The following is a 23,071-nucleotide window of genomic DNA, read 5'->3' as shown; positions in this document are numbered from 1 at the left end:
CTGTGTTTAGTCCATGAAACGTGATTCCATCTCAAAGAGTACCTTGGCATAATAAACACTTATGATTGATGGAGGCAAATATTTATTATTATAATAGTGTTTATAACATAAAAATTTGAAGCCAGCTTAATTTTTTTTATTATAAGACAGTGATTAAAGGAATACCACATGGCCATAAATTTCTGTATTCTTATATTTATGGCATAAAAAATCTGTTTGTGATAGTTGAGAGAGATCCCCAAGTGCCTGAAATGAAATGAAAAGACCAGAGCCCTAAGTATAAGTGATACTTCAGTAATGTGTCGGGTTGAATCGAGACTTGTAATGTGTGTGGGGTTGTGTTGTTAAACAATCAGGGCCATGAGAGGCAGTTTTGCCCTTGTGAGAGGCAGGTTATAGGAACTGATGTCTGTGTATAAGGCTATGACTCTCACGGTGCTTTATCATTGTAATAAACTGATATTCTGAGGTCAAGACATGACAGAGCAAAGCTAGTCTCATTCTCTTGTATCCTGTGCATTTTACTTGGGTGTAATTCATTTACCACAGTCATGAACCAGTAACACTGTGTTGTACCTAATATTAAATAAAAGTTAGTTCCCAAACTTAGGATGTTAGGATCTAAAACAAGATTAGCTTTGACCTTTTATTAGATTCTCATTCAAATTTCATTCCACCACTGACTAGATATGTCACATATCACATCTAAGCCTGTTCCCTCGTCTGTAATATGGGTATAATAATGGCATTTGAACTTCAAGGCAGAGACCTGGTGTAGCTCTTTCTTCTTTTACTTTAATGCTTAGTATATTCAATTTTCATAATTTTTGGCAGAAGAAATTATGAATGCATGAATGCAGGGATCAGTGAAACTCCCAAGAAATAAAAGACTAAAGTCATTGTATAACTCTCCTTTTAAGAGCCGAAAAGGGAAATGAAAAGCAATGAAGAGATCTATGTGGATTGGGTTCAGTCCATGAGAGCGTCTCAGAAGAGGTGCATTGACCCTGGACTTATGTTTCTGCCATAAGCATTCACAAATAGCGTATTCTACTACTGGCTGTAAATATTAAGAGTGTTGATTTCACTAAGAAGATACAGGATTTACACACATAGAGACCGAAAGACAATATGTTTATCTTCTTCTGTCCAGAGTTCTGCCATTCATTCTTAAGTGCCAGTGCATTAATACGATATGGCATGGCTCACAAAGCAGATAAATCTGGTAATACAGTAGCAGTGTGTTATTTCCACCTGAACAGTCTTTAGTCTGTAACCCCATAGAGAATCTGATGCTTTATTTACATCCTGTCAGGAGTTTAAAATGTAGACATTGTCATTACTTGAAATTACTCAGTGTGTTTGTTTATGTGGAGTGTACCTTGTTTTCTAAAATATGACTGTGAGCAGCAGACGAAATTACATAGACAAGTCAGCTATAGATGAGTAGAGAAATTTTTCTACCTTTTAAAAATTGATTTCAGAGGGGAAGGTAGAGGGAGGGAGAGATAGAAACATCAGTGATAAGGGAGTATCATTGATCAGCTGCCTCCTGCACACACCACACTGGGATAGAATCTGCAATCCAGGATGTGCCCTGACTGGGAATTGAACCATTACCTCCTGGTTCATAGGTCGACGCTCAACCACTAAGCCACACCAGTGATTTTTTCTACTTTTGAAAGTTCTTGGATAGAATTGGAAAACAATATATGCATTCACTGTACAGTATTTCAGTGCTCTTTCCTTAATAGGCTGATATTATATGGAACTTAGAAATTCAATACAGTATTGATCATTACTTCAAAGTGCACTTGTAAGAGATTTGTGATTTAAAATCAGACTTTTTTGCACCAATTACTAGAACTATGAAGAAATAAAACTAATTTCCAGGCTATTGTATGTGATTAAAATTCCAACATTAACACTATTGGCATTTGGTTGTAATAAGTTTCATCTCTACTTTCTGGCTGTCATATTAGTACTGGAATTTAATTTGAAAATAATAGTTTGGTGAAGTGGAAGCCTTAGATTGGCAAATTAGGAATTTAGTTTCCAGGACATGGCAATCTTGGTATATACTCCATGACCATTTCTATAAATGGTTGATTCTCTTTTTTGGAGGGAAAGGGTGAATCCTCACCAGAGGATATATTTTTCCATTGATTTTTAGAGAGAGTGGAAGGGAGGAAAGGGAAAGAGAGAAAGAGAAAGAATCATCAGTGTGAGAAAGACCCATCTATTGGTTTGCCTCCTGCAACCCAGGTACAAGCCCTTGACTGGGAATTGAACCTGGACCCTTTGGTCTGAGGGCTGAAGCTCTAACCAAGGAGCAAACCGGCTGGGGCATGGTTTATTCTCTTGTAAGGCTACCTGTCTTGGCCCCTCTCAGATTTGTTTTGAGGACTATGATTATGCTTTGGGAAGTGTGGAATATATGCACATACATTATTTGTTTTACTATTTACAATATTCTCTGTATTAAAATCCAAAAAAAGTAATGATTACCTGCAGAATAATATGCTTAAGTTAAAATTGCGTGTACCTGTTTGTTTTAATCAAAAGAGAGTATGCTAGAGGAAATATATAATTCCTTTTCATTTAAAATTTAAAAGCAAGGTATAGCTCTTCATAGTCTGGCAATGTTTTACTACTGTAGGAAAAGTTCTAGAGCCAAATATATATATTTGTCTTTGCTAGTAAAATATAGCAATAGGAAGAGGGAATCTTCCTTTAAAGGTTTCTGTATAAAGAATATAGAATATTTACAAACATAGCCTAAATTTCAAATTTTTCTTCAGGAAGAAACAAAACATTTTTTCTTCACAAATGAAAGACATAATAGTAAGAAACTCTCATTTACTTGATTTTAATAGTACTGAACAAAAGCAGAATAGTTATGTTTTAAGAAATCATCCTATTGGCTGATGGCCATTCTGTTGTCATAACAATCCTTTATTTAGCCCTCTCCACAAATAAGCTCACAGCAGGAGAAAGGACACAGGTTAGAGTAATTTGGGGGATACATACACAAAAGGAATGGCTAGGAGCGTAGTGTCATCTGGCAGGGAGCTTATTTCCTGAACCCTGTGGATCTAGTGAAAACCCAACAGAGATGCCAATATGCTTCTCCTCCGTAAATGCTACCAGTCTCCACACCACCAGGCCCAGCGCGGCTTGTGTAAGGTGTTTTATCCAAGCAATCCTTTGCATAACTGCCCAGCGCCTGCAGTGACCTGAGTCAGTCATGCAAAGAGACTTTCTTATGCTTACACCAACATTTTCGTTCCGTGTTCATTTTCTGCTGCTCCTAACCCACGGGTTATGACTGTTGTGATGGTGGAGGCGGCACTTTGCAATCTTTTTAGTTAAGATCTAGAGTTTGTTTGAAAGCAAGGCTGAAAAATCCACAGACTGGATTTCTCCACAAGATTGCTGTCATGGGTGCAGCTGGGATACCTGTCTCTTCAGGAGGGTGGGGAGAAGTGAGGTCTATTGATTCCGAAGAGGAAACAATCCAGGCCCGACGAGCAGGTGCTGGTAAGCAACAGACAATGAGTTTGGGGCATGAGAATCCTACTTGATTATTTTTTTCCAGTTGGACACAAATCTATATTTAACACTCCCTCTGTATCTATTTTTCCAGGGCAAATGTTCCCATTCTGTGTGTGTCAGGTGTGGAGTGATTTTGTCCCATTTTCTCAACAAAGTTCCCGGCTACCAACTTTATCTGCAGTCTTTTTCCCTGAGAGATATTATTAGATTTGCCATAAGATTATAAGGTTTTATGATGTATTTTCTTGTGAAATAGCCCAGTAACAAAGGATTTAAAGATTAGAATGTTTGTGTTCTCTGAAAATAAGGAAAAACAGTAGCAAGTGGCTGAATTGTGCATGAGTTTCATTTATAGTCAATGTATGAGAGAGATATGAGTGACAAATTGGAATCATCATTAGTGGAAAATCAGTCCCAAAATAGGAAGTTTGTATCACTTTTTCAAAATAATGGATCCTGGGTTCTTGGGAAAGAGCTGAAACCTTTTACAAATAGGCCTTGATTTAGACCATAATACCTCAAGGTCAAATGATATACGTGAAGCAAGCTCCAAATTGCAATGGATGTTAGGTTTTACATGTTCTCTCTCAAGGGAAATCAGTCTGCTGGTCTTTGAAGTGACTGTGAAATCACGGCTGAATGGGAGGCTGTGAAATATATAACCCCAAGGAGAGATCCATGTGACTCAAAATGGACAGAATGCTAGGAATGTTTTAAGTAAGTAAATATTGTTAATATACACTTATGAATTAATAGATGAAATAGAAGGATTTTTCCCCCCTGCTTGATCTGTGGACAGTGACCTCAGTGAATGACACTTATTACTATGCATGGGATCTCAGAGTATTTGGGACCCAGAAATGAATGATAGGATATGTTAAAGTAAGATTAACATTAGCTCCTTCTAATATGGAATCTCTGTTTTGATTTTATAATTATGAAATGTGTATACCATTTCAGAGACCTTATTTGGTTTATTAAGTGCCTTCTGTTAGAAATATAGTTTGTTACCATTTGACAAGTTGCCTCATATGCAGGCATTTTAGGGAACTCAAGATAAATATACCAAATTAACATAAATTCATGAGATGAAATTGGGGATACATATTATATTAATAGCATACTAAATGATCTTATAATTTGAAATAAGACCTTTTCAGGTGATAAAGGAGAAAAGAGAAATAGGGGGGGAAAAGTCATACAAAAAGGCGATATCTCCAAATCAGGCACAATGTTAGCCACCCACAGCGTACTAAAATGTTTTAATTCAGTTGTCACAGCCTCCATAGGCTTATAAGATCCATAGATTCTTAAATTTCAATCAAATTAAATTGCAGGGCGCCCATTTGGGGAAATTGGTTGTTGAAAGTTTTGACTCTCCTTTCATCATTACTCTTCAGTACTCTTGCTGGGCCAGCAGCTCTGTCTGTAGACCATGGCATTAGTATGTCTTATGCCAGAGCCATAGTCATAAAGAAACTTAACCTCAGCAAGTATAAGACTTCAGCCCCGTAAAGTGGTCTGGGGAACCCTCATTGGCTCCAAATATGCAAAGTCAGGGCAGAAGATTGTAAGCCCCTTCTGCATCATTATAGTTTTTTTACACCAAGTCACTAGCACTTTAACAAAAACTGGCACAACTTTGCATAATCTTCCAAAATAATGACAGTAGCTCCTACTTACTCATGGTGTAGTGAAAAGCTCCTACGTGGGCTTTTAAATCAAAGTCAAGTCCAAATCCCATGTCTGCTACTTATAAACCATGTGACCTTGAGCCCTATCTGTAACATGGGACAAGTAATACTGATTTTGTCATATGCTTGTGAGAAATAAATGAGTTAAATAAAATTAACACAGCACAATATTTGGCACATAACAGTGATTCAGTTAATATTTATTTCCCTTTCTATATCCCTTTCTATATCTGCATCAACAATTTGGCCAATTTTGACTCAAGATACTTTAAAGTATACTTGCAAGTTTGGGGAAAAGAAAACATAAAGATTCCAAATAGAGAGAAAAACTTGCTCTGGAGAGGCAAAAATTATTCAATTTGTGGCCATTTTGCAGTGGATTCGGTGATGATGAGATGATCCATGTTTCAGTATTTTTTCCTTGCCAGATAGTTATTTTTATAAGTATATATGACTTAGGTAAACATAGAGCATTTAGTTTAAATAAATGAAAGATTGTTTTTTATTCTGGCTATTATTTGGTCATTTCATTTTCTAAAGCAAACTAATAGCAGTTTGCCTCTATTCCCCAGTGGATTAGAGAAGTATATCATTGTTCATTGTTGTTTCTGGAAACAGGATTATATAAAGATGAAATTGGGGGAATGATATAATTTAAAAATCAACTAATTTTGTTGTTGTTGCTGTTGTTCTGTGTAATTCATGATATGGAGTAAATAAAGTAAATGTAGTGACTTAATGAGAGGGTAATGATTCTATATTGCAGTGAAAAAATAATTAGACTATGAATTATGACTCTACAATCATCAAAAGACCTGCATCTTTAAAAATATTGGAAATATGACCATTCCCCCCCCCCCCCCCCCCCCCGCCCCAGCTCCCTAGCCAAACCTATTTGAGTTTGTCCTTTGGCCCTCTGGCGATGAGCTACTAATAGCAGGAGGCTGGCCATCCCGGAAGAGCCTGAACAAGCACTTTCGTCCTTGTTCCCAACAGTCATTCCTCTACTCTTAGTGGAAGCTTCCTGGTGCAGTTGTTGTCATTGGGCTAAGATCTCTCAGATAGGGAAGCTGCAGAGGAAATGATCTCTTACACGGGGCTTGACAGCATCATTGCCAGTGATTGATAATGGGACCAAATCATTCCAGGTGAGTTTTCTGTGGGCCGCAAGCCAGCAGGGGTCTGCTTGACTTGGTCATCTTAGCCCACGGGTATCTCAGTGCATTGTCACTGGGGAGGAAATAAGAGGAGCTCTTCAAGCCTCTGCCTGAGTCTTTTCTCCTGTGCTAGCTTTAAGGGACCCCAGCGTTTTGTGTGTCTCTGCCTATAGGAAGGTGCCTTGTGTCAGGAAATGGTTAATTATGGACCCGCCAGAGCTTTGGTGTTTGCTACAGTGGGAACCTCTTAGGACAGCACAGAGCATATAGATTCGTGCGGTAATCAATGAGCATCTGTACACTGCAGAGATCCGTTCTGATGACAGCAGCACTTACGGCCTTGTTTAGTGTCACTGTTGTATAATGTTGGATACTGCAGGCTTTTTTTGTTTGTTTGTTTTGATTTAGAATGCAAGGACTACAGGATTTTTATTTTTGTTTTTAAAATTATTTTGCGTTTTGGTGGATTTCTAAGAGTGTTGTGGATTTGCTGCCATTGCTAGCTAGAATTTAGTGATTTGATGCCAGTAGCATTTATTTAACCACTCTGATGCTGCTGTTACGTTTGCTGGTTTCTGCAGTTCCTACTACTTCATACATTGCTCCTAGGAACAGGTAAACTAAGCCATAATATTAACCTTATGCATAAATGTAAAATTAATGCAATATATTGTTTAATTATCCAAAGAGTAAGATATTAAAATGCTTCAGTGGATTCTATCAGTAGAGAATGAGAACTATTTTACTTTGAACATGGAAATTACACAAATATAATATCATTTTAGAATACATGGTGATCTTCCAGTTGCATTACATGAAGTTATTGTTATGTTTCATGTCTTAAATGAATATCTGGAGCGTACAGTCTCCTATAACTTAGTATTTAACCCTTACTTTGATGTATGTATATTACACAGTTAATTCAGAAAAACATATTTTCCTTTTGTGATTGATCAAAGAAAGTTGTTTTCCCTGTTTAGTGATGTCATTAATATTAGAAGCTTCCTAGCTTAGTCTTCTTAAAAATATAAAGATATCGGTTTATATGTAGATTGTTGTTTTGAAGTATTTAAACAAAAGCTTCAAGGCCTTGTTTCTCCTAGTCGACAGTTATTTCAGAGCATGTCCTGGGAATTCCTGTGTTTTTGTCTGATGCTAAGCTTTGGACTAAAGGGAAAACTGTTCAGATAAGGGGAATACAGAGCCCAGACAGAAAGAAGGAAAGGGAAACAGTCTTTTTGGTCAGAGTTGGGTGTGTGACCTTGGGCAACAGAGGAACTAACCCTTTCTGGCCCTTGTTTCCATTCTGCCAGTTTGGAAAAAGACTCTAATGTTATTCTCTGTGGGAAGGGCATGGAATTTTTCAGATGCTCAAGATCATCTGACGGTCATTTCTGTGTAGCAAAAAGACTATTATTCAGTTTGTAAAGGTATGCAGTTATTAATAAAAGACATATAAATCTTTTAGTTTTTTTTTTTCCTTCCTTTGCAGTGTTTTAGCAACTGAGGCTTTTTTTGGAAAGGAGATTATGGCTCTTTTAAATTAAACCAGCAAATCTCTTGGCTCTGCTGTAACTATTTTGCCAAGTAGGCATTGAGCAAGTTTGAGGTGTCTTGAGGGCACCTGCTGTCAGACTCCTTGGGAGGCGAAGGAGGCATCATGTGTTTTGCTGCAGCCAGATAAGGTCCTGGATGCAGAGCTGCTGGGCCCTCTGAAAGCCTGCCAGGGATGTGAGCACCCTCGCTGCCTCCTCGCTTCATCTCAGGTACAGCGCGTGCTGCTGAGGGCATCTGGGGGGAAGCTCCTGGCTGCTCTTCTCAGCAAATGACTTTCAAGAGGTCCACTTTCTGCTAAGGGCAAGCTTAAAATCCAAAAGATCAGAGGCAACTAGAAGAAACACAGTCAACAACCTCTCACTCTAAAAAGTCTGAATCAGATTGCTCCTGATTCATGAGTCTGGACTTTTTAAATTTTTTTAATTAAATCTTTATTGTTGACAGTATTCCATATGCCTCCTTCTCCCCCCATTGACCCCTTCTAGCCCATCCCCGCCCCCACTCCCTGCCGCAGGCCTTCACCACCCTATTGTCTGTGTCTACCGGTTATGCATATATGCATACAAGTTCTTTGTTTAATTAAATGTGTTCTTTGGGAGAATAGAAGTATTTAATGTAAATTGAGCCATGTGCTTGCAGAGTGGCTAGTCTTTGCTAGTTGAAAAGAATTATGAATCTTGTGTTCACTGTCATACTGACTGGGTCTTTTCAATGATAGACACACCTCATGATGAGAGAAAGGCTGAGGCAGTGATGGCTCATGCTCCCACACAGATGCACATGAGAGATGAAAGAAAAGCAAGGATCGATTTCTCTCTCTAGCTCGAAGGAACCAGTCAGATTAGTCATCTCCACACAAAGAGGTTTGAGGGCAATAACTTTATTAGTAAACTGATTCTCCATTGTAAGAGAGGTCGTCAGCTCAAGTCTCTTCCAACTTTCTGATTTTATGTGGTGTTGTAGTTTTAGTGCATGGTTGGGAAACTCCTCAGGAGAATGAGGTATTTTCCTTATGAAGCATATCTGGTGACTGTTTCTGAGAAGAGTTCTGTTAGAGAAATGATGGAAGTCATGTGAAAAACAAAGACAAAATTAATCCCAGTGACCAGCAAGTATGTATTCTTCCCTATTTTTCTCCAAGTAATCCAGAGGCACTTTCTGTTCTTCTCAATTTTCTAAAGCCAGCAAGATTAGGAATAAGCATGTGAAATTATAAAGTAGATAAATCAATGAAAGAACTAGTAATTATATTATAATAATATTAATAAGAAGACTTTTATGATACTTATTTTCATGCCTGAGAATTGTAGGTTATTGAAATGGGTTTAGATTTTTACTTAGCCTGCTTCAAGTAGGCCAACTTTTATCTTTAAGAAGGTAGTTGTCATAATCATATAATGAATTGGTCAGTTCTTTGTAGAAATGCAACCAAAATTTTTTGAATGTCTAGTTAATTTAAATTCATTGTTTTCAAAGAAGGTTTTATATAAGTTGTATGAGTTTTAAAGACCTGGGAAATCAATTCTTATTTTGGTAAACTGTAAATATTGAACAAATTTCAAAGCTGACTTCAGAAAATGGTCCATAGTGATTGTAATAAGATGGGTTCTAACAAACAAGTTTTTAATTGTATAACATCATGAAATATTTTAGACTTATTCATAGCTTTTGAAGATTTTTAGATTTTTTTTCTTTTTATAAAAAGAAACTGGTAGCCTTGCAGTTTTTTTTTTGTTTGGTTTTTATTCTTTTGTTTTATTTTTTTATTTTTTCTCCTTTCAGAGAATGCTTAGGCCTTGAATCTTGGTAGTAAAAATTAGAACAGTTTTTTAGCCACTTTGAAATTTTATTCCAAGATTATGTTTTCTAATGATTTATTTAGATTATATGAAATCTGTTACTATTTTTTTATATTTTTCTTTTTAGTAAATGTCTTTGAAATTGTTTAAAGCACTCATCAGGGAAGAAATATTGGCCCATCTGTATATGTAGTAAGTTCTCTTGCCTATTGATACTAAAGGCTTTTTAAAATTATGATTAATTAGACTCTTGATAATTCACAAAAGTGCTTTTTTATATACAGAGGGCAAGTGAATTCCCTTGCCCTCTGTATGTAATCACAAAGCTCATTTTGTCTGAGCATAGTTTCCTGATTTCCTAGCTTAAATCGGGGTCTTAATGAAAGTATACTGCTAGGATGAGGACCTGCAAGATAGAATAACTCTGGGAGCTAAAGGTAACCCACCAAGGCAAGATAGCAATGTGCTGGTCTGAGTCACTCCTTCACCCCAGCTCTTCAGCCGTTTGTTCTTAATTTTGAGAGATCATGGGACCCTCAGAGAAATAAAGTAAGCAATGGGCTCTCCACAGAGAAACAGTTATGCACACAAAATTTTATGTACAATTTTAAAGGGTATATGTATCCCTTAATTCTATGCACCATATAAAAGGGGTCACATAACCCAGGTTAAAACCTTGCCTTAAAGATTACAAAAACAGCCTTAGCTGGTTTGGCTCAGTGGACAGAGAGTCAGCCTGTAGACTGAAGGGTCTGGGGTTCGATTCCGGTCGAGGACGCAGGCCTGGGTTGTGGGCTTGATCCCCAGTGGGGGCCGTGCAGGAGGCAGCCTATCAATGATTATTTCTCATCATTGATGTTTCTATCTCTCTCACCCTCTCCCTTCCTCTCTGAAATCATATATTAAAAGTATTACAAAAACAAATTACATGATATTCAGTGGTAGAAAAAGTCTTGCCTGCATGAAGGTAAGTCATTTTTTCTTCTATGAATAATAGATAAACCCTAGACCTGCTTCAAAATGCTCTTGCTTAAAAGAATAATTAATTACCATTTGATATTTTCATGGGCTATGTTATTCCACAACACAGTGAAAAAATCCACCCCAGGCTTAACTGTCCAAAAATATAAATAAATGATTAAATATACTGATGTAAGTAAAGGGGTTAGGGATGACTGAAAGTTCAAATACAACATAGAGAGCTTTCATTTAGATGAATAGGGGACTGTGCTTTGTGTGGACCAACATTATTTCATCTGTACCTGAAGGGCTGGCTAGGGCTTGTTTCTGTTCAGAATGCCAGGCAGACTAGTTTTCTTATTCTCTGACAAAAGACTTCTTTGACAAATACTACTATGTAGTGATTTCCTGACTTCATATGCTCGTCTTGTTCTAGATCAGACATTTAGTTATAGAGGTCTATGAGATTTTACTGTCATCATCAGAACTATTACATGAAGATGTAAAAGTGATGGAAAAATTGAGTATGAAATTAGAATTCCTAAATATCTGTTTAATCACCTTAAAATATTGGTGAGAAACTCATGGTTTATAATGAGGAGAAGGATCTGTTTTTGGTGATTTTGCTTGAAGGTTGTCCCTTTTGCATTTGACATCCAGAATCTTTGAACAGACTCTCTTTAGTCGCCACATTTGCCTGGACTGGTTGTATGAAGCTGAATTGCAATGGGTATAGTTTTAATGCCTGTGAACTAACTGCACATCTGGGTATTTGACCTAAAATACTCACAGTGAACGAAGATTGTAGCTAGTAGGCCCAAAGATCCAGTGTGTGTGTGTGTGTGTGTGTGTGTGTGTGTGTGTGTGTGTGTAATTTTTGTCATTAAAACTATTAGTGCATCACTTTAGAAAACAAAATTATAGAAATTCTTGATAAGTGAAATTATAAAGGCCTGCAAGATGTCTCCTTTCGATGTTCTTAATTCTGTTCTTTTTTTGTTTTGTTAATCCTCACCTGAGGATATTTTTTCCATTGCTTTCCAGAGAGAGTGAAGGGGAGGGAGGGAAAGAGAAAGAAACATCGATGTGAGAGAGATACATAGACTGGTCACCTCCCTCAAGCACCCCGACTTGACTCCAGGCTGGGAATGAACCTGCAACCCAAGTACCTGCCCTTGACTGGGAATGGGACCAGTGACTCCCTGATGTACAGGACAATGCTCCAACCACTGAGTACACTGGCCAGGGCTGCTTTTTATCCCTTTCAATTTTTTTCTTTTAAAAAGCAAAATAGCCAGGCTAGAGTAATATAGAGTTTCTCATTTGAAAAATTAGTATTTAGCCATTAGAATACAGTTGTAACAATTATTTGAATCCAAGTTTTTTAAAGATATATTTTAAACATGAATAATAAGCATTTTATACCTAAAAGTAAATGTTACTTAAAGTTTTGCCAGATAGGAAGAAAATGAGTGTAATAGATATTATTGACTGACTCCTGCATTTTAAAATAGAGATAAGCCTTAAGCCTTTACTTTGATTTCAAATTTTATATAATATAAATATATATATAATATTTATATATTTATAATAATATTTATATATATATCTTTATATTTGGGGACATATATCTTTATATTTTGGGAAAGGTTAAGTTAAATTATTTTTTTTCTTAATGTTGGAACTATTATAATCACTGTTATAATTTAGTATTTCTCATGGGTCCATCCATTTCTCCAGCTCATTCTTGCTGTGGTCAGTAGGCCATTTTAGCTAAAATTTGGGTTGGTTAAATTGGAAATCATGTACAGTATATGATCTTATATTGTTAAGATCATTGGACTTATTCTGTCAATTTTAAATGTGCTCATATTTATTGGGAGAAATTACTTAATGATATTTACTGTCTTTGTGAGTGACATCACTCTATCTTAATTAGAAAGATTTGGTATCAATTTATACAATTTACATTAGAGAACACAGGAAAAATTATTATTCTTAATGTTATTGAAGTAGCATTCAATTTGATATTGTTAACAAATTCTTCAAAGACTAATTTCAAATTTCAGTTTTAATGTCACTGAAAATGTTAGATATCAATGCTAACAATATTCAGTTTTATTTTTTTCATCAAATATCTGTTAATTTCACAGTGTAATTCAGTTCCATAATCAGTCCTCCAGAAATGATAGTTTTGTTCACTTTGTTTTACTCTTAAGAGACATTAATTTTAGTAAGTATCTTTAGAAAACAATTTAGCCACTGTGTGTGTAGGACATTATTCAAGGAGCAATTAAGCCTCTATTTTCCATTTTTGGTACTACATTCACAAAATATCAAAAAATATAACATTCAAAGGGAGAAAATAAGAATATTTATAGTGCATTGAATCCTTGATTGTAATAACACTGTAAATCTAAAGCACTATTTGATAAACGGGTCCACGTTTCTATTTATTTTACATTGATGAGTAATGATTTAATTTTGGAATTATAAAATCTTAGCTTTAAATCCTTCATTCTAGGTAACTGAGTTTTTCCAATATGCTAAACAATTGTTAGCCAGGCTGTTGTTATTTATTTTATTTTCATTATTTTAATTAAAATATTTCTCATCAGAATTGTATATTATTCTTTTTTGTTTGTTTGTTTATTTTTCACCAGGAAGTCTGGAAAAGGGATTGCATCCTACTTTCATAAAAATTCATGTTTCATACAATAATTGTTTTAGTTGTTGTCTGATGGCTATTGTTTTAACATCAGTTATTATGTTGCCTCATAGTATCACAGTGTTAATACTATGCTCATAGTATCACAGTGTTAAGGCAGAAAGAGCCTTAACCCATTTGTTTGATTTGTTTGTTCTGTTTTTAATTATCATGTGCCCATTCTTGTGAATTCTTCTTGCTGTCAATGTGCTTGTCTGTACCAGTTCCTTTGCGTTTAGCTATGTGCATCTTCACTAGTTCTATGGGACTCAATAACAGACAGACTCTTAGGATTATAATGGTAAAATTATGAGTGAAAGTCTACTGGGCTTTTGAAGGTGTAAAGTCATGGACCTCAGGTTTGTGATACTGGTTTTTGCCAGATGAGAATCCTTTTTCACTTCCTTTCCATTCTTTGGCAAGATTTACAAATAGGCTAGTAAAATACATGTTTACTAAGTTCTGCTGTTTAAGCTATTGATAAGCTAACACATGTACATCAGTTGTATTTTTAAGTTGTTTCCCATTGTATTACAGATATTTTGAGATTGATGAATGAAAAAATCTAACCTTTAATGAAAATGGTTATGATAAATGTATTAAATTATGTTTTGTGTATAAACATTTAATTTTACTTTAATTCTCACTTTATAATCTACCTTAATACTAAAAGCAACATAAGCTAGCTACCAAATGTAAATATATAGCCATTTGAAATAAGTTAAAAGTACGTAAAACAGTTGATGAGAAAGGGTAGAAAATTTGGTTACAGTTTTAACCATAAACATTCTAGCACATATGCTCTGAGAAGAGTTCTGTCAGTTGCAAAATTTACAGCTTCCGTAACATAAGAACCAGTCATTTAGGTACATACTTATTTTTCCTGCTAATGACACCAGAAAGAAGTTTTTTACTGTGTAGTTCCACAGAGAAGATAGCAGCAGCAGCATGCTCTATATGTGAGTAACTTCATCACTATGTAGTGATATTCATCACCATAGAGTGATATGCTAAGGGCAGTATATAAAAGGAATATTGGGAGCAGTGAGGAGAAAGGGACTCCGTGGAAATGCAGTATAAGTACAGGTGCCTGGCTGTCTGGTGGTCTGGATTAATTAAGAGTTTTATAATATCTTAGCAGATTTACTGCATATCCCACACAAAGACCTCTGTAGGTATTGCTTTAAATTAAATATTTAAAAAATATTGAAGTACATTGTCCTAAAAAATATGTACCCTCTGAAGTGAGCTTGGGAGTAGTTTGGTACGGCTAAGTAATTGTGGAGCCATTGATCTAATGTTAGGCAGACACACTGGGCATTAATTGGGTTTGCCAAGCATTTCTGAGGAGAGGCCCATCCTTAAGAGAGCCCCTGCGACCAAGCCACAACATCATGTTGAGCATTTTAAGTCTAGGCCAGTGAGATGCCCTGGTTTTTTAATGGAACTGGTTTTGTTATGAAAATGTAAGATGAAGATATTTTGAAACTATTATCATGAAAAGATCATTTTAGAGTGATTAATCCAAACCTTAAATATTTAGGAACTCTGGACATCTTTTCTTGAGTCAATAGGTTAATCTTTGAGCTACCTTAACTTTGTTGGCTTTATAAGAAGAAGTATATATGCTATCTGTATTGTTGAATATAACGTTTTCCCCTTCATTGCTTTTTGTGCTTTCTGTTGCTTAAATTATCTTCCATCAAATGGAGCTGGAGCACATTGAAAGGGACATGCTTTTATACTGCCTGACCTCTTACGCACTGCAGCGGAGGTTTACACCAGTGACCTTGCAGTGTTCTGCAGCCTAGTTTCTGATGGCTCTAGTTTTGATGGTTTATGAATACGGATACTTAGCATTTTTCTCTAGAACATGTTGAGGCCTAAACATCTTTTCTAAACTTCTGTGCCTAGTGATTTCCCACTGCCAGTCAAGGAATTCCCAGCTTTAAAAAAGTCCTTTACTGTTTCTATAACTTTTTTGTTTGCATACCCAAAATAAAAACAAAGACAAACAAACAGAAAACAAAACCAAAAAGAAAGGAAATAAGCAACATTTACAGTAACTTGCTTTGATGGAACTCTGGTTTTAAAACATCTCTTTATATTACCCAAATGTTTGCTAGCATAAGTTTGTTTTCTAATATTTTATAGCTTAATCATATGTTTTAAAGCTTATTAAGCAGTATCAATCCCTCATAAGTACTTCCATTTTGTTCTATATATCCTTAAATTCATCTTTATCATCATTTGACTCTTATTCTTATTACCTATATCACCAAAACCATAATAATGTATTGATCTCCATATTATTCTTTTTTATATCTTTGGCTGAAGAAGCAGGTAGAAATTGACTTGGCATTCAGAATTATTATTGCAAATTAATCTTATTTTGCTAGCAGTGCCTGGATGTGAGGTCTGGATAAAAACTAACATTTTTCTTTATCGAATAGATTTACATCTAGAGTGCTTTCTTATAATATATGCTGTGAACTTGCCCAGCACGACAGTTTCTTTAGCCTGTGGGTAACATCCAGTCCCCAAACAATGAAAACAAATAAACCCCGATTTTTTCCACAGGGTTTCCTGGCTGGTTATTCCGAGGCTTTGCACGTGACAACCTGTTCTCCCAAGTGAATGGAATACTCAGTGTCAATGTGGAAGCCTGGTCAGTTGGAAAGTTGCAGTAAAATATTTCCCTCCTGTGTGCAGCACTTCCCAAATTCCTAATGATGAAGAGTCACTGTGTTAGAGGAAACAGAAAAGTTTCCCTAAGATGGTTAATTTTGTGATTTGCTATTCAGGGTACTTTCTTATTCTGTATTTATACTCTAGGGAAGACATTTTTCAGTCATGAAGCCTCAAACCATATTTATACATGAAATTTATTCCTCTCTAAACTATTGTTGGTGGAAATCATTTTGCCCTATCAATCATCTTAGACTTTTCTTCAGATACACTTTCTTATTTAATACAGATAATAAATACTAGTACAGTCTGGTCTAGATTTGCAGAAGACCATGAATACCCTTCTTTTGTTATTCTAAGGCACAAAAGTGTGTGTGTGTGTGTGTATGTGTGTGCACGCTAGCATCTATGTATGTATGCGTAGTTTTTGTTTTTGTTGTTGTTGTTATTGCTTGAAACTTTCAGGAACTTTCATTTACAACCACTTCTGGGTCCTGTAGCATCAGTTCACTGCAGAGCTAACGAGTAAAGGGGTCATTGCACAACATGGTGTTTTGGGAGTGTTTCTGAAACCTAAAGCCTCATATGCTTTCAAAAATCTAAGTTATATACCTTTCAAAATTAGGAAAAATTAAACTGATGACTAACGTCTACCATCTCAAATAGCTTTTTATTTCTCAATGTCTTTTAGCCTATTTAACGTAAAGTCACGCACTTTTCTTTTTTCCCAAAGCCCCATCATCCAGATGACCCTAGTACATATTTAAACTTGTTATTTTTTTAAGACCATCAATCTTGTTATTATTTAGATTATTTTTTTAGGAATATAAGAGACATATGAGGAAAGGAATGAAATCTGAGGAAGTTAGAATATTTATAACTCATTAGGATATTAATTATTAACGTGCATTCCATAGCTAATATCTATACCAAATAATTTTAAAGGTATAATATAAGCTGGTTGCAAGGAAACATTTTCAGGGGTATTCATCAGAAGAAAATATATAAAGGCATAAAATGGCCTACTTAATTCCTGATTTGGAGAAATTCAGCCTGAAATATTTGGTTTACGTGCCACATGTATTTTGTTCTCCCACTTAAAAATATTATATAAAGAAGAAATTACAAATGCTTAATTTTAGATTAAGGATACAAGCTGATTAAATTAATTATTCAGATCTTTTTGGTTAGTTGTTAATCTGTATACATTTCAGTGTGTAGATTGCTTGACTATAAAAGTAGCCATATTCTTATTCCCTTAGACTTACATAGGTTTTGTGGAAATTAACAGGAAGATTTATGTTATTGTTTTTATATATGTTATTTCCTCATCATTTAACAATTGGAATTTTAAAAATATATTCATTTATTCTGAACTCTTGAGCACCTGGCTTATACCAAGCCAATTAATAATTTCTATAAGCAAAGTGACTTTAATATTTTTCTGAGCCCATTTCACAGCATACATATTTTACAAAGATTTTACCTGATTTTACCTATATTAGTTATGATAGGTATTCAACCATAACACCATTATTTCATATTTGTAATCACAACTATGTAATTATACTATAAAATCTATTTCTAAAGTTCTTTGTAATTTACAAATCTAGCATATCTCATTTAATCCTCGTAAAATATTTGTGAACTAGTGGCATTATCCCCATTTTACAGAGGAGGATAAGGTTTATAGAAATGAAGGGCTATTATCAAGAGAATTCACCTAAAATGGCAGAGTTAGGATCAGAATCACAAGTGTCCAATTTCTAATACAATGCTCTTTTTTACACAATAGCTAGTTTTCATGTTTTATAAAAAACAAAATAATTATAAATAGCAGATAAGATACAATAATGTTGATAGAGAAATTAAAATACAGTGTAGTTCACTGATTATTCAAAGTTTCAAATAAGTGCCAAAACCAGTTTGGCTCAGTAGATAGAGTGTCGGCCTGCGGACTGAAAGGTCCCAGGTTCGATTCCGGTCAGGGGCATGTACCTGGGTTGCGGGCACATCCCCAGTGGGGGAAATGCAGGAGGCAGCTGATCGATGTTTCTCTCTCATCGATGTTTCTGACTCTCTCTCTCCCTTCCTCTCTGTAAAGAATCAATAAAATATATTTTTTAAAAAAAGTTTCAAATAAGTAAACTCTGGGGCAGAAAAACCATATTTTCTTAATTTTTACATCTCATTAAAATTGACAGAAAAGCTTATCAGTATTATTACTGGAAATATTTTTAATATATATTTTTATATATATTATAAGTTATTATTTTCCAAGTTGAGGCCTTATCTTCCTTTATTTTTAATGACTGAGCTCAGAGCACAATCAGAAATAATGATTCTGAGTTCGATACAACTGTTTTGTAGAATTCGGTGGTGGTAGGGTTGGCATTCCAAAAGTTAATTAGCAACTTCACCAAAAAGGACTTATAATCAGAAAAGTATCACCTCAACTAAATATATTAATGAAATTCTCCTTTTAGAGATAAGCTACTTATAAAACACAAGATGGCATCACAGGCCCTAAAGCAGATACGTGATCTCTCCCTAGAGGTAGTTCACTCTGCAGGTTCTGTTGAGCATAAATAATTTCTAAATACAAACATCTTTGACACCTCTTTAGTTAAATTAATAATAGTCGATGCATTTACTTGAACCATCAAATTTATATACTGAAGAGACAGAGAGAATGTTATTGTTGGTTCTATGGTAGAAACAGAACATATTGTGAACAAAGGGGAATTTTGAAAGTGAAATTTCTAACCTGCATTTAGAGAACTGCCACTCTAATGAATCCCTGACGGCTGGAGATAATGTAATTCTTCCAAGGAATGACAATTTTTGTGTATGTGTCCTGGGCCCAAACCAGAAATTGGGTTTTACGTTTCTTAGAATTATTGAAGCATTCTTGCTGAAGACCAGTGGTTGGAGATGCATCTAGCCCTACCATCAAATTATGGGTGAACACTGATGTGGATTTTGAATGAACACACCAAAGAGTATTTGAGGACCAATATTTTTAGTATACTAGGAACTTAGACTGACAGTAATTCATTTGTAATTTTGCATCACTACACATAGGCTTTCACATTTCACAGATTAATAATTAAATTTAACAAGTATGTTTTCCCATTTTATTTTATTGCCTAAAAAGTAAGTCCTATTAAATAATATTGTTTCTTATCCCTGGCAGCTAATTTAATTTAGGCGAAATTAGGCCTCTAGAACTTCGCTGCATAGCACATTATTGCTGATTTATTCCAAAGTTAGCTCCACTATTGTATATAACTTATGGATGGGAGTGGACACACCTTTTATAGACAGAAAAGTATCTAAAATAGTCTTCTAAAATAGGAGAAAAATATTTCAAAATGGTATTTTCATTATATTAATGAGAAGTTAAGATTTTACCACAGTTCTTAAACTTGGATTTTAATTACTGTCTATGAAAAGTATGTCCTTGTGAAATATTAAAATGAGCTAAAATGTATGTTTTTATCACATCATAACCAAAGCCATATTTATTAACTCATGTGTGCTGACCATGGTACTCTGCATTTTAATTTGTCTCAAATTACAAACACATTCTTAGAATTGAGTTGGTTTTTGTGTATGCAGTGCATAAAACATTTAATAAATATATTTCTGTCCAGAATTTTAATTTCTTTATGTACTGTGCTATAATAAAGTAGATTAGTAGCTATTTAACTTTATTTAGTGTCAACACACATTCTTTTGTGGAGGATAAGCAAAAAAAAAAAGAAAAACTTTTAAGAGATATAGGAAATCTCTGGGAAGGAGGATTCTTCTGATTTTTGGTCTGAGTTTTATACTTTTTTTAATGTCAACAATCTGTGTTATACAGGAAGAAGAATTTATTTATTTTTTAAGATGACAGGCAGCACAATTATGATATGTATTTGAAATTGTGGAGAGTTACTGTGGGTCAATTTTGTAATCATTTTGAGTTCCATCTTAATCACCATTCATTATAATGATGTTTTAAAAATATGCTGTGTATTTCACTGGAGATAAAGAAGAATTCCAGATTTTCTAATACTGCAAGGCTTTAGTGTAGATAAGTTTTCCTTTACTACCTGCACATTAGATGAACATTCTACTTGGTTCAATGTAACTTGGTTCATGAAAATTGTTAAATAGATATGTAATGTAGGAAATTAGATTTGTGGTTTTCTCCGTACAGATTTCATATACTCACACTCAATCATACATTTATGTTACTTAGAATGTGTTTTTGTTCAATTGACTTTGGTCTTATTGAAATCTGCTGTGCCTTGACATGAGATATTATAAGATATGAAATTTAAAATCATCAAGATGCAAGTTTATGCATTGTTACATACTCTAATCATGATGACTTGAGTGTAGGGACAGCTAGTTCTCTTTACAGAAAGCTCACGTGTCATTTTAACTCACTTTTATTTGTGCAATGAAAGTTGTGTGCGAATATATTGTTTAACCTATTTTTCACAGGGGGTAGGATAAAAGTCTATTTTTAAAGAATTCACAAGAATAATGCTTAAAATTATAACATGTCATTAAATTTGGCTATTTGTGAACTTGAACCATTTCAATAGACTCAGACATTTCCTGGATCTAAGTTAATATTAATAGTAAACTTATCCTTTTAATAGTTATATTGAACATTAGAACCAAAATGCTTTTGTATTAATTCCTTGTACCATGAATTTATCATTTTGTAGCCATGCCACTTGAAATCAATACCTTTCATCACATATTAGAAAAGTAATCCAGGAAAATGCTTTTTATTAATGATATGCTAGAGTCCAAATATTTTAGAAGAAAGTTTTATTTAGTGTTGCTTATTCTATTAATACGGAAAAGATGTGACTTATAAAGGCAAGTTAGAGCAGTTAAAAAGTCAATAATATCTTTAAATTTAGTAATTATATGGCAAGAAGAAACAAATATGGTTTAAAACTACATATTTAAGTTTTAGAATTTATTTTAATGGGTGATAATGGAAATTAGTGATAAGAAAACTTTTAGAATTTGTTCAGAATGTTAAGGAAGTGTAATTGTATACTAAAATATAAAAATATTATTGTATGTTTTTAGTATATATCGACAATACTATCTATGCCTAAAATTGGGGGGTATGGTTTTATTTTAAGCTGCAAAATCTGTAGCATCCATATTACCACTACCAGGATAAGGTACGAATTATTGCTGGCTGCACAGGGAAATCACCTGGCAACTATGTCTGTCCCATCTAAAACCAATTAAATTAAACTCTCCATTCATGATCATTATCCTACAAAGCTTATAGATGATATAATAACTTTGCTTGAAAGCAATGTTTTCATAGTAAAGAGTGCTTGGTATCATTATCAAAATGTACCAGAAAAATCATCTTTTGGTTATTTACATATAAGCAAATATTCACAAGATATGTTAATCTAGAGATACTTAGGATAAATTGGTTTAAACACAGGGTTGAACCACTGCATGAAAAATTGGGCCTTAAGTCAGAGAAAGATCCTAAAGTTTTAACATTGAAGTCATATTATTGAAGCATACAACAAACTTTGTTTTCTTGAAGTCTTTTAAATAAGGTGGATTTTCATCAGTTTTTGTTTAACCTCAAAGACTTCTCAAAGCAGCTTTCAAATTACTAATTTTATCTAAGTTGTTTTATTTTTGTTACAGTATTTCAAAACGAATTAGCACTTAAGAAGTCATCAGACCTTATTACACTGTATATGAAATTTTAGTGAGAAAGCTTTATAAATTGCAGTAAGATTTTGAATGATGTTTGTAGTTAATTTTAATTTTATCATTATAAATACTTTTTTCTTTCAAGAGAAAATAAAACTTTAGTATTATGATACTGAAGACAGCAACTTTAAAAATAAGTATCTGACCTTTAAAACCAATAAAAATAAAGGAGAAAAAAACTTTCCTTTTACAAATTTTCTTATATTTCATTAACCGAAGTGGTCCAGTAGAAGATTAAAATTCTAAAATTATTGACATCAAGTTGTGTATTTATTTTAAAGTAAATGATTTTGAGAGGGTTAGAGACCTCATGTGGAGTAAATTTTAACAGAATATAGTTTCTTCTAATGCAATTTTTAATATTCAACCCTTTATAAAACAAATTACTTTTACCTATATGACATATTTGAAGAACATTTTTGTATTTATTGTAGTATGTATAACATTCTCCATCAACCTTTCTAAGATATTGTATAAAAAAGAAAGGGGAGCAGCCACTGAGAAACTGAAGTGTACGGGTTTTTTATGCTTCCATATTTGATGTGTTTGTTTCCTATTACATTTTATAGTGCCTATATCTGCCAGGCGTGTCATCTACATAAAAAGTTTTTGCTTAGGGCCTTCAGAGATATCAACCAAACATTTCCCCAATAACCAGCTAGACATCTCATTGTTAGATGGCATGCTTTCCTCACTCTGTTAACATTTTCTCTTTCAAGATCCACAGGGAGAAACATTTTAAGTGACTTAGTCTCATGTATGAGATGTAAAAGATCATTTTTCTCACATGGGTTACCCACTCTGTCCTTTCTTCCTATACAATTACTGAAAGAACTGATGCTTTCCAGAACTTTTTTTTTCTCAGATGTTTTCTTTAGCATTCTGTTTTTAAGCTGAAACAATAAAAATTGAAGGTTCATAAGTTCATGTTTACAAAGTAAGGATTGTAAAGGTCTTTTTTATGGCTTTCATAAAATTGAATAGTCTGTCATTTGTATGTACTCTTTTGCCAAAAGTTATTCTTGATATTGAATTACTCCACACCATGTCCAAAAGTATTTGTCTTGTTTTTTTAGCTGATGAGGGAAGAGGATAGAGGCCAGTGGATAATTTTGAAAGATATGATATAGTTCAGAAGAGTAGAAAGGGAGACACTAAGTTTTAATACTTATCTCAATTCAGTGAATAAAA

At 34.3% G+C, this 23,071-nt stretch overlaps 1 protein-coding gene across 46 annotated transcripts in view; it reads left to right on the top strand.

Moving 5' to 3' along the window:
• The window catches only part of RIMS1 (regulating synaptic membrane exocytosis 1), a 411,771-nt gene that overhangs the window by 243,967 nt on the left and 144,733 nt on the right, over nucleotides 1-23,071 (top strand). For 6 of the 46 annotated variants that reach the window (XM_059701219.1, XM_059701217.1, XM_059701214.1 and 3 more), the window contains exon 1: nucleotides 3,206-3,540. The exons of 23 other annotated variants lie outside the window; for them this stretch is intronic. In XM_059701219.1, the coding sequence (XP_059557202.1) occupies nucleotides 3,441-3,540 (100 nt within the window). In that variant the 5' untranslated portion in view covers nucleotides 3,206-3,440. Of the gene's footprint in view, nucleotides 1-3,204; nucleotides 3,541-16,009; nucleotides 16,098-23,071 lie in introns of those variants that run through there. 17 more of the 46 variants (XM_059701230.1, XM_059701228.1, XM_059701224.1 and 14 more) reach the window with 5 other exon arrangements.

The sequence above is a fragment of the Myotis daubentonii genome, chromosome 6 (genome assembly GCF_963259705.1).
Source record: "Myotis daubentonii chromosome 6, mMyoDau2.1, whole genome shotgun sequence".
NCBI lineage: Eukaryota > Metazoa > Chordata > Mammalia > Chiroptera > Vespertilionidae > Myotis > Myotis daubentonii.
The sequence above is the reverse complement of the archived record's forward strand: the minus strand, read 5'-3'. Positions and strand labels throughout refer to the sequence as shown.